The 13,640-nt window shown below is 37.6% G+C and overlaps 1 protein-coding gene across 3 annotated transcripts in view; it reads right to left on the reverse strand.

The window, feature by feature from the left end:
- The window catches only part of tmc6b (transmembrane channel-like 6b), a 132,411-nt gene that overhangs the window by 33,251 nt on the left and 85,520 nt on the right, over positions 1-13,640 (reverse strand). For all 3 annotated transcript variants that reach the window (XM_028819176.2, XM_051936238.1, XM_028819177.2), the window contains exons 13-17: positions 12,921-13,011; positions 12,684-12,781; positions 12,341-12,436; positions 922-997; positions 176-309 (exon numbers count right to left, since the gene is read on the reverse strand). In XM_028819176.2, the coding sequence (XP_028675009.2) occupies positions 176-309; positions 922-997; positions 12,341-12,436; positions 12,684-12,781; positions 12,921-13,011 (495 nt within the window). The remainder of the gene's footprint in view (positions 1-175; positions 310-921; positions 998-12,340; positions 12,437-12,683; positions 12,782-12,920; positions 13,012-13,640) is intronic.

Below are 13,640 nucleotides of genomic sequence, written 5' to 3' on the forward strand. Positions count from 1 at the left end.
ATTATTCATTTCAAACTCCTGTTAAAAACATATCTTTTCAATGAGTATTATTCATTTTCTTGTATGTGATTTCTACTGTCTTGTTAATGTGTTTATTGAATTGTAAAGTGTCCTTGAGTGTATGAAAGGCACTGCATAAATAAAACTTATTATTATTATTATTAATTATACTTACGACCAAATTGTGTAAGTTACAACCACTGCAGATCCAAGAAAAGATGGAAAACACAGCAATGTAATGAAGATGGTCATCATCTGGCTTGCTCTCCAAGGCTTGCTGGGTGACTGGCAGTTCATCATCAGGCTAGTCTGAAAAAATTAAGTAACTTCTGTGTTAAACAAATATTTTTATATTACACAGATGCTCATAAATGTATGTATCAGTGACATTCTTAAATTCAAAGCACATTTTCATCGCTTCTAAGTAAAACCATTTAGTCTTAAATTTTGACTGACAAATGTCAAATGAATGTACACTGATTATAATGATTCCACACTTAGCATTCACTTCGAAATTTTCTTACTAGAAGAACTCCTATTTTTGTAGGTAAAGTTTTAATCTGTTTGTGAACATTCAAAAAGTACAAAGCACAATACAGAGAAAATGTTAAATATAAGAAAAGTAAACAGCTAGTTAATGATCAGTTAATCTATAAGCACAAAATGATGGCAAAAGAAAACTAAAAAAAATCATTTCATGCTGAAGACAACGACAAGCAGGAGACAACGAAGGCAGAAGGATTTTATGGGCTGATATACCTGTGTGTGGAGTATAAACTGACTTGGTGCACTATATACTGAGAAACAATTCCGCTCATGAAAAAAAAGATATCATTTGACTTGTTTACTGAGTTGAATTTTCCATAAAATGGACATTATTTAAACTGGGGACTAATATGCATGAATATATAGTAAAATTACCTTTTTAATGTAGAATAACAGTACAAGTTTAATTATCTGCACTGCAGGAATCAACGGTGAGAACAGAACACCCAACCTAAAATAAGAAATGCACTAGTTATGTTAAATTGCAATTAACGTGATTTAAACAGGTGATTCCTTGGAAAGAGCAGTAACAAATTTTGCAATGTGTTAGGACAACCACAAAAAAACTACAAATAGACAAAAATCTAATCTTGCAGCCATATTAGGCAACCTACACAGTTTCAGAACACAATTAAATGGGATTTAAATTGGGATTTTACCTAAGCTTAAAAGACACACTGCCAAATGTGAACATTTTCAAAAATATGACATCTATGTTTCATTTCAGTCTTTTCCTGATTACTAAACTCCTCCATTCAACCTTAAATTATGTTTATTTTGTTGTTATTTCATGAAGACCTACTTAACATATTACTTGGCATGAGTGCAACTCTGTATTATATTATTTATTTGTGTTTGGGTAATATACAGTATTTTTCACAACTACTGTATATAATGTTATGATGGAGTCATGCATCGAGAGGAGTCAGATGAGGTGGCTCGGGCATCTGATCAGGATGCCTCCTGGACGCCTCCCTGGTGAGGTGTTCCGGGCACGTCTAACCGGGAGGAGGCCCCAGGGAAGACCCAGGACACGCTGGAGGGACTATGTCTCTCGACTGGCCTGGGAACGCCTTGGGATTCTCCCAGAAGAGCTAGAAGAAGTGGCCGGGGAGAGGGAAGTCTGGGCATCTCTGCTCAAGCTGCTGCCTCCGCGACCCGACCTCGGATAAGCGGGAGACAATGGATGGATGGATGGAGTCATGCATTGTATATTGTGTTGTTTAATTGTATTTACCTAGTTATGTGTAAGAATGTAACAGAAAAACAAAATCCTAACAACTACCTTGCCTTGTTCAAATTAGGTTAATGTGCAATGCCAAACTGGTTCTGTCATGTGTCTGTCCTGAGTTGACTGAACAATTCAAACTAAGAATGATGAGTTGCTTGAGGAATTCAAACTAAAAATGATAATCAAGGTTTTCCTTAATTATACTTATCATAAATATCTTGGGGCAGGGAGATGATGAGGTTTTTAGCAAAAAATGGCTGAGATAGTCTATCATAACAGTACATATGACATGCACTGACATTTGCAGAAAAAGCATACAGTATCCATTCAAAAGATGTTTAATGCAAGGTAAACTACAGGCACCAATAACTATACTGCTAAATTAAAACACAAATGGCTACAGAATTTTTCTTTAACAACAGAAGTACCATGGCCAATGCCAACTGGTATTACATTTTTAAATTATTTTAAAATATTTAATTATTTAAATTAGTGTCATGCTACTGTCCTTTCTTAACTGTTCCTAAATTGTTGTACTATAAATGGCCATGTTGTTATAACTCCTATTTAGAAAACAAGATTGATGATATTTTCTTTTTTTTTTTGTGAACACAAAAGACCTCATGTGTTGCCACAAGCAGTGACATTTGAATATTTGTACCCTGGTGTAAATCACTACTTAACTTCTCCAGCTTTTATTTAACCTCATTTTGCATATCCTTTTTATCTCAATAAATCCTCTCCTGCTACTGTTATTGATGTTAACATGGACATGGGTGTCCCAACAATTTACACAAATATTAGAATAAGCAGTGGTTTGACCTCGGTGGAGACGCATTTTATGAATCTTTCCATGTGTTTTGTCTTGTTTATCTTTATTTAATGGTACCTGTTCATAATTTTTATCATTATTTGACCTAGATTTATAAATCATTATTTATAATCCAAGATGTACACTGCTACAGCTTTTCCAAATATAAACTTCTCAATTTTTGCAACTAGTTGTGCTGGATGCACATTCAACTCACTGGATAAAAGCAAAGCTAAGACCTGAAGAACCTGAGTCTATGGATAACATACACAAGGGATGTACTGCTGACTCTGAAGACTGCAACCACAAGTTTCTGTCTTCAGGAGCTTCTTGGGACACCACCAACACTACTGTACTACAAAAGTGGGGTTACAGTCTCGGATAAAGAAGAAACCTTTCAGAAACCACTTTCAATGATTGTACAGGGGAATGTACAAAGAGGTACGATATTCAAAATAAAGCAGATAAGCATCATGCCTGAAAGCAATACACCCTTGCTCCCTTACTACTGCTAACTCTCCCTGCTATGAGTGCTATAAACTGCACTTGTATTGTTTTTATACCCAAATTCCTTTTCACTAAGACAACTTGCTTACTGAATACTATCTGATGTTGTGATGCTGGTTATTTACTTATCAACTTACCAGTTTTAAATGCTTGTTTCCCTATTCTATAGCCCTCACAAGATGACTATTATGCTAATGCAGATGCCCCTTTTGACTTTTTTATTTTCAAGCCTTTCCTGCTAACCACACTATACTTAAAATAAATGTTTTCTTTCATATTAATGAATGCTTCTGCTCCAACTCTGAACAAAAGGATTTAGACTTGAGCCACAGTTTGCTCCTAACAGAACGTCCCCCGGGCATTCAGTGGTGCAAAAAAATGGACTCATTTCAAATGCAGATAAAGTCGTAAGACAAGCCTGCTACAAGGCGTGATATCCTATCTGTTGTCAGTTCAGTTTATGACCCCCTTGGATTTCTGGCACCCACTATACTGCCAGCAAAGGTCATCTTAAGAGACTCGTGCAAAAAAAAACTTGGGGGAAATCAAGACAGGCACCACTGAAGCATGTCACAATTCCAAGATTGGATCTGACAGCAGCCACTATGGCAGTCAAAATGGACAAGATGCTAAAGGGTGAATACCCCTACAAGAATTCACATTTTGAATTGACAGCACCACAGTGCTAAAATACATTTAAAATGAAAACACTTCATTCAAGACCTTTGCTGCCAACAGAATCTCAGTATTCAGAGATCATTCACAGCATTCACAGTGGAAGTACTGTACTGCGCAAAAGTTTTAGGCAGGTGTGAAAAAATGCTGTAAACAAAGAATGCTTTCAAAAATGGAAGTCTTAATCATTTATTTTCATCAATCAACAAAATGCAGTGAATGAACAAGACAGAAATCTAAATCAAATCAATATTTGGCGTGACCACCCTTTGCCTTCAAAACAGCATCAATTCTTCTGGGTACACTTGCACACAGTTTTTGAAGGAACTTGGCTGGTAGGTTGTTCCAAACATCTTGGAGAACTAACCACAGATCTTCTGTGGATGTAGGCTTCCTCACATCCTTCTGTCTCTTCATGTAATCCCAGACACACTCGATGATGTTGAGATCAGGGCTCTGTGGGGGCCATACCATCACTTCCAGGACTTCTTGTTCTTCTTTACGCTGAAGATAGTTCTTAATGACTTTGGCTGTATGTTTGGGGTCGTTGTCCTGCTGCAGAATAAATTTGGGGCCAATCATACGCCTCCCTGATGGTATTGCATGATGGATAAGTATCTGCCTGTATTTCTCAGCATTGAGAACACCATTAATCCTGACCAAATCTCCAACTCCATTTGCAGAAATGCAGCCCCAAACGTTCAAGGAACCTCCACCATGCTTCACTGTTGCCTGCAGACACTCATTATTGTACCGCTCTCCAGCCCTTTGACTCATCAGTCCAGAGCACCTGCTGCCATTTGTCTGCACCCCAGTTCCTATTTTTTCGTGCATACTTGAGTCGCTTGGCCTTGTTTCCACGTCGGAGGTATGGCTTTTTGACTGCAACTCTTCCATGAAGGCCACTTCTCACCAGACTTCTCCGGACAGTAGATGGGTGTACCTGGGTCCCACTGGTTTCTGCCAGTTCTGAGCTGATGGCACTGCTGGACATCTTACGATTTCGAAGGGTAATAAGCTTGGTGTGTCTTTCATCTGCTGCACTAAGCTTCCTTGGCCGACCACTGAGTCTACAATCCTCAACGTTGCCCGTTTCTTTGTGCTTCTTCAAAACAGCTTGAACAGCACATCTTGAAACCCCAGTCTGCTTTGAAATCTTTGTCTGGGAGAGACCTTGCTGATGCAGTATAACTACCTTGTGCTTTTTGCTGTGCTCAATTTTGCCATGACATTAAACTGTCTTCCACAACCTCACCTTGGTTGCAGAGTTTGGCTGTTCCTCACCCAGTTTTAAGCCTCCTACACAGCTATTTCTGTTTCAGTTAATGACTGTGTTTCAACCTACGTGTGACATTGATGATCATTAGCACCTCTTTGGTATAATTGGTTGATCATACACCTGAATATAATCCTACAAAATCCCTGAGTTTGTGCAAGTGTACCTATAAGAATTGATGCTGGTTTGAAGGCAAAAGGTAGTAACACCAAATATTGATTTGATTTAGATTTTTCTTTTGTTCGCTCACTTTGCATTTTGTAAATTGATAACAATAAACAATCATTATTTATATTTCTGAAAGCATTCTTTGTTTACAGCATTTTTTCACACCTGCCTAAAACTTTTGCACAGTACTGTATATTACATCCGCCCTAAATCCAGCAGACCAGGCATCAAGAGGACTAAGCATAGAAAGCTTTCTCCACAATTTCCAAGTTTCTCATTAATGCCAGAACATGAGTGGCCAAGAATACCACACCAACTGAATGATTCTCTGTCTGAACATGATCCACAAATTAAAATCTGTGCAGTTAACCTGACAAATGTAGAATAAATTGTGGAACCCATAAATAAAATCATCACCTACTTTTCAGAATGATTATGCCTTAAGAAAGCTGTGGCTTGGTTTCTCAAGCTTAAAGACATACTGCTGCATTTAAAAAATGAAAGAAAGACCTTTCAACTTGAAGTCAACCAATATGAACGTAACCCAAAAAAAAAAAAAAAAAGCTCATCACAGAACACATGAAAAGGTACGAGCTAACTTTATGATCAAACCCGATTTCTTCAGAAGATATTGTTAAAGCTGAAACAGCGCTTATCAGTCTCAATCAACTACAAGAATTTCCAGAAGAATTAAAAGCCCTAAAGAAAAATGCCCCCATAAAAAGGAACAGTCAGATCTTCAAACTTGACCCAGTCATACAAGAGTGAATACTGAGAGTTGGAGGAAGACTCCACAAAGCTGCTATGCCAGAAGAACCTTAACATCCCGCAATTCCCTACAAATATTTACACATTCAATCTCTTATACTTCAGCACATACTGTACATAAGGAAATCAAACATCGTGGACTCAAAGACTCACACTCTCTTTCTTTCCTAAGACACAAAGCAGAAATGGAAGTGGACAATGGCAGACGGTGAGATGCAGTGTGTTGTTGAAACTCATCACGATTCAGCAACTTCGACTTTCAGGGCTAAGTGAGTTTAACCCTTCTTAGCAATGACAACGATGAGGGAATCAGTCTGTTTCAGCTATGCAGGTGGGGGTTGAAGGCTAGATCACCTCCAATGGCCCAGGCAAGTATCTCCATCCAGAACCGTTTCAACACTCTCCGCTCCCCCACTGTGCCAGCAACCCCGGGTGACACATTTGTATTCTGTCGTACGAAATGTTAATATTTCTCACCATAAACAGCAATCTTTTGTTTCTTGTTTTCCCAGTGCTCGTGTACAAGATGTTACAAGAAGAGCACCAGCAGTCTTCAAGAGGCACAAGAACAGGGCAGTGGGGACCATCATAATACAAGCCAGGGTAAACGACATGCGATACTAACAGTCAGAGATTCTTAAGACGAATTTCAAAGCACTTATTAATGCCACGAAGGAGAGGACCCTGGCTGCGAGAATCTTCACTTCAGGTCCCTTACCTCTGGCTAGAAGATCGAATGAATACTGCAGTTGTCTGCGGGCATTAAACAACTGGCTGAAAGGCTTCTATGAGATTTGTGGACAATTGGGATCTCTCCTGGGGGAGCCACATTTCTTCACACAAGATGGTCTGCATCCTAATAGATTCAGTGCCCAGGTCCTTTCCAAAAACATCTATAAGGTAATTTGTCTCTCTTGACTATGTACTTTTATATGTTAGCTTCAGAATTGATTTTAAGATACTCCTCTTAACCTATAAGGCACTAAATGGTCTAGCCCCTGCCTACTTGAGTGTCTTGCTCCATCGTCACAATCCCCCTCGTGTTCTTAGATCCGCAGATCAGCTGCTCCTAACCGTTCCCAAGGCACATTTTAAAGCTCCTGGTGAAAGGGCTTTTTCTGTCTGTGCACCCAAGCTCTGGAACTCCTTACCTTTAGTGGTTAGGCAAGCCACTTCAGTCACCACATTTAAATCACACCTAAAAACGCACTTCTTCACATTGGCTTTTAATTCTTAACCTGTCTTATTCCCACTTGCTTTTTGCTATTTCTCTATTTTATTGGGTCCCCTGACCTGTTTTTTAGTGTCTCTGTTTTAATTCTCTCTTAATGTTTGTTTTTTTTAATATTTTGCTTTTAGTCTTGCTTGTTTTAACTGTACAGCGCTTCGGTCAGTTGTAATGCTGTGTTTTTAAGCGCTTAACAAATAAAAATGGTATGGTATGGTATTTTTAACCTAAATTCTTTCCATAATGCTTTGCTAGGATATGATAACTCTGTAGCGAACGCTTCCTCAAATGTGCACTGCATTAATACTATAAAAACAAACCTCAATCTAAGTAAAAGATCCATACAACGCGGCATAAATGCGAATAATTTAATTACCATTTCACCTCTAGATGTGTACTGTATTAAAACTATAACAGACTACAGATTAAATAAAAAATCTGCACAAAGTGGCATTAATATGAATAACTTAACCACCATTTCCAACAGCCGTAATGCTCCTCCAGTTCAGCTCTGCTCTTCTGAGACCTTAAATATGGCCTTATTAAATGTTAGAACATTAACCAACAAGATATTTTTCATCAAAATTTCATAATTTTTCATTAGTGATAAGAAGATTGATTTTCTGACGTGAAACGTGGCTTAGCTGTGATGGTGCGACTGTTTTAATGAAATCTGAACCTCTGAATTACAGCTTTTTACTCATGTGGTTCGCTAAGGAAAGAACAGCAGCAGTTTAGAAAATATTCCTTCGAGTATAAAGATGTCGGTTTTGGTACATTCGTGTCCTTTCAGTATCTTGCCGTTGTTATTCAGTTTCTCAGTCTCTAGTACTGTCTGTGTATAGACCTATAGTACTAAACATAATGCGTCTTTTCTTGAGGAATTCTCAGAATTAGATAAGTTATTATAATTGACACTATGACGGGTTCCTAATTGTTGGTGATTTTAATTTTCATATCGATAATCAGTGAGACCTGAAAGCAAAAAAAATTCATGATCCTCCTGGAATCTTTTGATCTGAGCCAGCACGTTAGTCAGCCAACACACAATTTGGGGGGGTGGGGGCAAGTTGAATTAATTGATTACTAAAGGATTAAAAGTTGATATGAGGCAGATCGTAGATATTGGTTTATCAGACCATTTTCTCTTACCATTTCAAGTAGAAATACTGATAACTGCAATTAATGAGAAGCGTATTGTTAAAAAAACACTTCTTTGGTTCATGTGCAACTTCAAATTTAAGCAACCAATCCATTTGTAGTGATTATTACAATAGTGATAATAAGGTAAATAGTAAGGCGGGAAATTTTAATGCTAAAGTGAGAGCTGCCACTGACACAGTCGCTCCTGAAAAGACAGTTAAAATAATCCTCCAGCACTGTTATACAAAGGAAGACCCAAGAGTGTTATTTAAAGAAAACATGCAGGAGAGCTGAGCATAAATTAAGAAAAACTAAATTGATAATTCACTATGAAATACTGAAGACTAAAATAACAGAATACAACAACATAGCCCATCTTTAGGGGCAGTGCTACTCGTCTAAAATTGTAAATAATAATGCTAGTAATCCCCAGGTTTTATTCTCTACTATTGATCGTTTGCTAAACCCAGGTCACTCAATGGAATGCCTCCAAAAAACTTCCAGTGAAACTTGTGAAGCTTTTGCTATATTTTTTAATCACAAAATTAATGATATTAGAAATACTATAGTACATCCCCCACAATACTGATCCTATTAAACCCGGTATTCCATTTTAAGCAAATTAAATTCTTTCACCAACATAGATTTACCTTATTTATATAGAATAATTTCTCAACTAAAACCCTCCACCTGCATTCTTGACATAATACCAACAACCTTTTTCAAAGAAGTATCTGATGTGCTAAATTGATAGTGTGCTTGACATAGTAAATTCATCATTAGATACGGGGGTCTTCCCAAACTGTCTTAAGACTGCTGTTGTTAAACCCCTGCTCAAGAAAAATAATCTCAACTCTTTTGTTTTTGACAACTTTAGACCTATTTCTAACCTGCCTTTCTTAAGCAAAATTCTAGAAATGGCAGTCATTATGCAGCTAAATGATCATTTGAATAAACAGTCAGGTTTTAGAACAAATCACAGTACAGAAACTGCACACTGCAAAAAATGAAATCTTAACAAGCCAGATAATCTTGAAAAGAAATAATAGATCTTGTTTTTTTATTTTAAGAATAACTGACTTGAGTAGATTTGTATGTGTAAGATATATAATCTCATTTTCAGAAAATTTAACAAGTTAAACTTTCTCACTATATTGGCAGATAATTTTGCTTGATTCTAATACCTTTTTCTTGTTTTAACAAGAAAAACAAGAAAAAGGTATTAGAATCAAGCAAAATTATCTGCCAATATAGTGAGAAAGTTTAACTTGTTAACTTGTTAAATTTTCTAAAAATGAGATTATATATCTTTCACATGCAAATCTACTCAAGTCAGTTATTCTTAAAATAAAAAAAACAAGATCTATTATTTCTTTTCAAGATTATCTGGCTTGTTAAGATTTCATTTTTTGCAGTGCACTGGTTATAGTAGTCTATAGCTGCAGGTGGAAGTTACCGTTGCACTTTATGTAACTGATATTTTCCTAAATAAAGAGTGGCATTGCAAATGTACTTTGTCAGCATGCCTATGTCAATCCAACACAGGAAGCTCTGCAGTCTAGTTTGACTTTATGCTGTATGAAGATAAGATTTGTTACTAACCATCGCTTATTCTGTTTCTCTTCTTGGTACTCAAATGCACTCAGTTGTGTCAGCATCACACCCTAACCCAATTTCTTTTTCTTCGGTTATATTCTTAAACAAAGGCACACTTGTTTTATTATACTTGTACATTTTGTGAAAGTGTTTACTTGATATTTAGACTTCAGTCTTCACACATTATACACTTCATGTCAAAATTTTGTCATTAGTACTATAACATAAAAACGTTTCTGTTTTAGTTATGTGTTCAGTATTTCTTGCCTCACATTTCCTGTCATCCTACATTTACCCAGATCGTTGTAGACACAGAACACTTTTGAAATGCATGTGTTCCAAATAATATATTATTACCCTATACAACTCCAGGCACCTCACACTCAGATAAGCAGACTTGAGCTAGGAGAACTTTTTGTCCAACTTGAGCTGAGGCAGTTGTGGGGATGGGATAGCAGGCTGCTTGCTGCTTATGCTAATCGACAAATTTGCAATACAAAAGATCCTGAGGGAGAAGTGCAAAGGAATTTAAAGTGGCCCAGTTTTACAAATTTTTTTGTAGGTTTCAGAAATTCTAGTGTTAGCTAGCTTAATGTGCCTCAAGTACGACTGTATGATCAAACTTAGAAAAATGAAATAAGATCTATAAGCCTTAAACAGAACTTTTCTTAAACAATAACTTTTACTATATCAATTTTTTCTCTATTTTTATGTCAATTGTCTGTGGAATTATTCGATCACGCTTTACACTGGTGCTGGAATCATCCAATGAAGGAAACTAAAATCTGAAGAACTGTGGTGATTTTAGGAAAACGCAGCTACATCAATATTCTGTTTGTCTAATTATTATCAGATTCCTAAATGTGGTGCTCCAAAGTATGTACGTTCTCCCTCCAACTCTACCTTAACTATATATCTTTGGCAAGTGAAGCGATTCTTACAGTCGACAGGAAAGCTCAAGCTACACATACTGCGGAATGCAAAATATAGTAATTTTTGTCTTGGGGCTGGAGGCATTGCCTTGTCCTGAGGTATACTGTGATGATGCAGGGAACTCTCTGGCACACATGGAAGAGTTTGTCAGGTGTCCAAGATCTTATTGCAGCTTGCAGTATTATTCTGTACTATTGTTGTAGGATATGGCAAATTTTCTTGCTTTTCTTTAGCATGACACATAAGACTTCAGATGCAGGTCCCCTTTGCTATCACTTAACTCTTAACTTCAGTCAAGTGTGAGTTTTCCATTCAGAGATAATTAAGTCTTTCTTAAGATTACCTTGACAGCGAACAATAAAGTTAATATTTACACAATACCTTTTATATTATAATACAGTGGAACCTCGGTTCACGAACGTCTCGGTACACGTACAACTCGGTTTACGACCAAAAAGTTCGCCACGAACAAGCCACGTTCCCTTTCGGTTTGTACATGTTCAGTCTCTCCCTGTGCATTTCCTATGCAGCGAGCAAGAGAGAGAGCGCGACACACACACACACACACACATACACACACACACACAGACACAGACACAGAGGCAGTGCAAGAGACAGAGGCACACACACAGGCAGCGCGAGACAGAGAGAGCCGTGCACACACACAGGAGCATGCGCGAGAGAGGCGCGCGCGCACACACACAGGAGAGACACACACAGAGGCGCTCCAGGCTCGCAAAAGAGAGACGCACGCGCGCGCACGCACACACAGGCGCAGGAGAGGCGCGCACACACAGGAGCGCGCTAGAGAGACACACACACAGGCGGGTCCAGGCTCGCAAAAGAGAGATGCACGCACACACACACACAGGCGCAAGAGAGAGAGAGCGAACAAGGGAAGTGTAAGGTAGAGAAGCCTTGTTTTTGTTTTCAGTTCTATTTACAGTGATCGGTTCGTAGCCTGCATTGTTGCAATGTTACTTTTCTTGGTGGTTTATTAAATTCTGGATTTTTCAAATGTTCATTTTTTCCACTGTGCTTAAAACTCATTAAAAAAAATTGTTTTTAGCGAGCGGTTCCTAGCACTATAGCACGAACTATTGCAGTGTTAGTTTTCTCTGTTGTTCAAGGTTTTCTCAGTGTTATTCAATGTTTTTACATTTAGTTTACCATTACGTTGTGCATTCAATGGTATAATTAACTATATTTGTGCTTAAAAACTAAAATATATATATATATATATATATATACATACATACAGTTCGTACAGTCTGGAACGGATTAATTGTATTTACATACAGTCCTATGGGAGAAATTGTTTCGGTTCATGACCAACTCGGTTTACGACCAGAGTTTTGGAATGAATTATGGTCGTGAACCGAGGTTCCACTGTACATCTAAAAAGTCATGTCACTTACTCATGCAGGAAATCAATTTTGTATGATGAATATACCCTACCAAGCAAGAGTCTGGCCATAGATGAGCTCAAGGACATTCCTAGCAATGTCAAACACTGGCTTTCTTTGACGCCCCAGAACCTTCTGAGAAAATATCCTGTTATGAGACAAGAAAAGTTCATTAAATTAAAAAGATGAATATGATAAACACTGACATCCAAAATATAAACATACTGTATATTTCAATTAAAAATTTTGTCATCACAGTTCACTAGATCAATTTTAAGTAAAACCACCTTTGATGTTATTCCAATTTGCTTACAGCTGGGGTACATTCATATGGAATCCTATTTTATTTCATTTGGTTAATATTTTAATTAGCTTACAAAAACATATACATTTACCTCCACACAAATTCACCAAAGATGGTGTCCAGGATGGTAAAAATAAAATCCATTAGCAAGAATCGATATAGTTCTTGCCCTACAAAGGTCTCCCAGCACTGAAAACAAGATAGAACATATGTTTAAGTTTCTTCATGTAAAGAAGAAAATAAAACTAGTTTCTCACCCCAGTCCATATTAAACAGCAAGATTAAAAAATAAATTCTCCATTTTCCTCAAATAAAAAATTTAACTCACCAGTGGCTTTAGGATGTTGTGTCCATCGACTGTAGTCCCCAGCCAGTGATAACAGAGAATTCCTAAAATGAATAGCTTAAGCAACAAATTCCTAAAGGTAATGTGAGAAAACAAAACATGAGAATACACCATTCCGTTCCATTTAATATACTGTATACACTGTAAGTTGTCAGTTCCAATACATCTTGGATAGTGGATAGTAATGCCTAGTCCCGGAGAGCTCTTGTGGCTGCATGATTTTACTTGAATACATTTCTAAATTAGAAACCAATTCTTTTGGTTTATAAAACATACCACTTTATTATTATATTCACAGTTGTGTAGATGTTATTCACCTGTATGAATACATTCAATCTATTGTGTATTATATTTTTGTGAGGGGAAAAAAATCAACAAAACAGACAGAGGAGGATCACAATCCTTCAGTTTCTAAATTTTATACCTCTGGTTTCTTCTCCAACATCTATATATATAATTCACTAAGCCGGGAAACAAGTAGCCACCCATGGAAAGCACGCCGGAAGGGGCGTGGATTCACTAAACCGCCGACAAGTAAGACGCCAATGGCGCACGCAGGAAGGAGCCACACCCACCAACTCTTAGACCATTGGATACGGCGAAAAAATCAGAGCCACGCCCACCAACTCGGACGCGACGCCTCGGAAAACATGCCGTCACTTCTGTTTGTCTGTGCCACAGTTCACTTGCAGCTCTGAGCCA

This window comes from Erpetoichthys calabaricus, chromosome 14 (assembly GCF_900747795.2).
Source record: "Erpetoichthys calabaricus chromosome 14, fErpCal1.3, whole genome shotgun sequence".
NCBI lineage: Eukaryota > Metazoa > Chordata > Cladistia > Polypteriformes > Polypteridae > Erpetoichthys > Erpetoichthys calabaricus.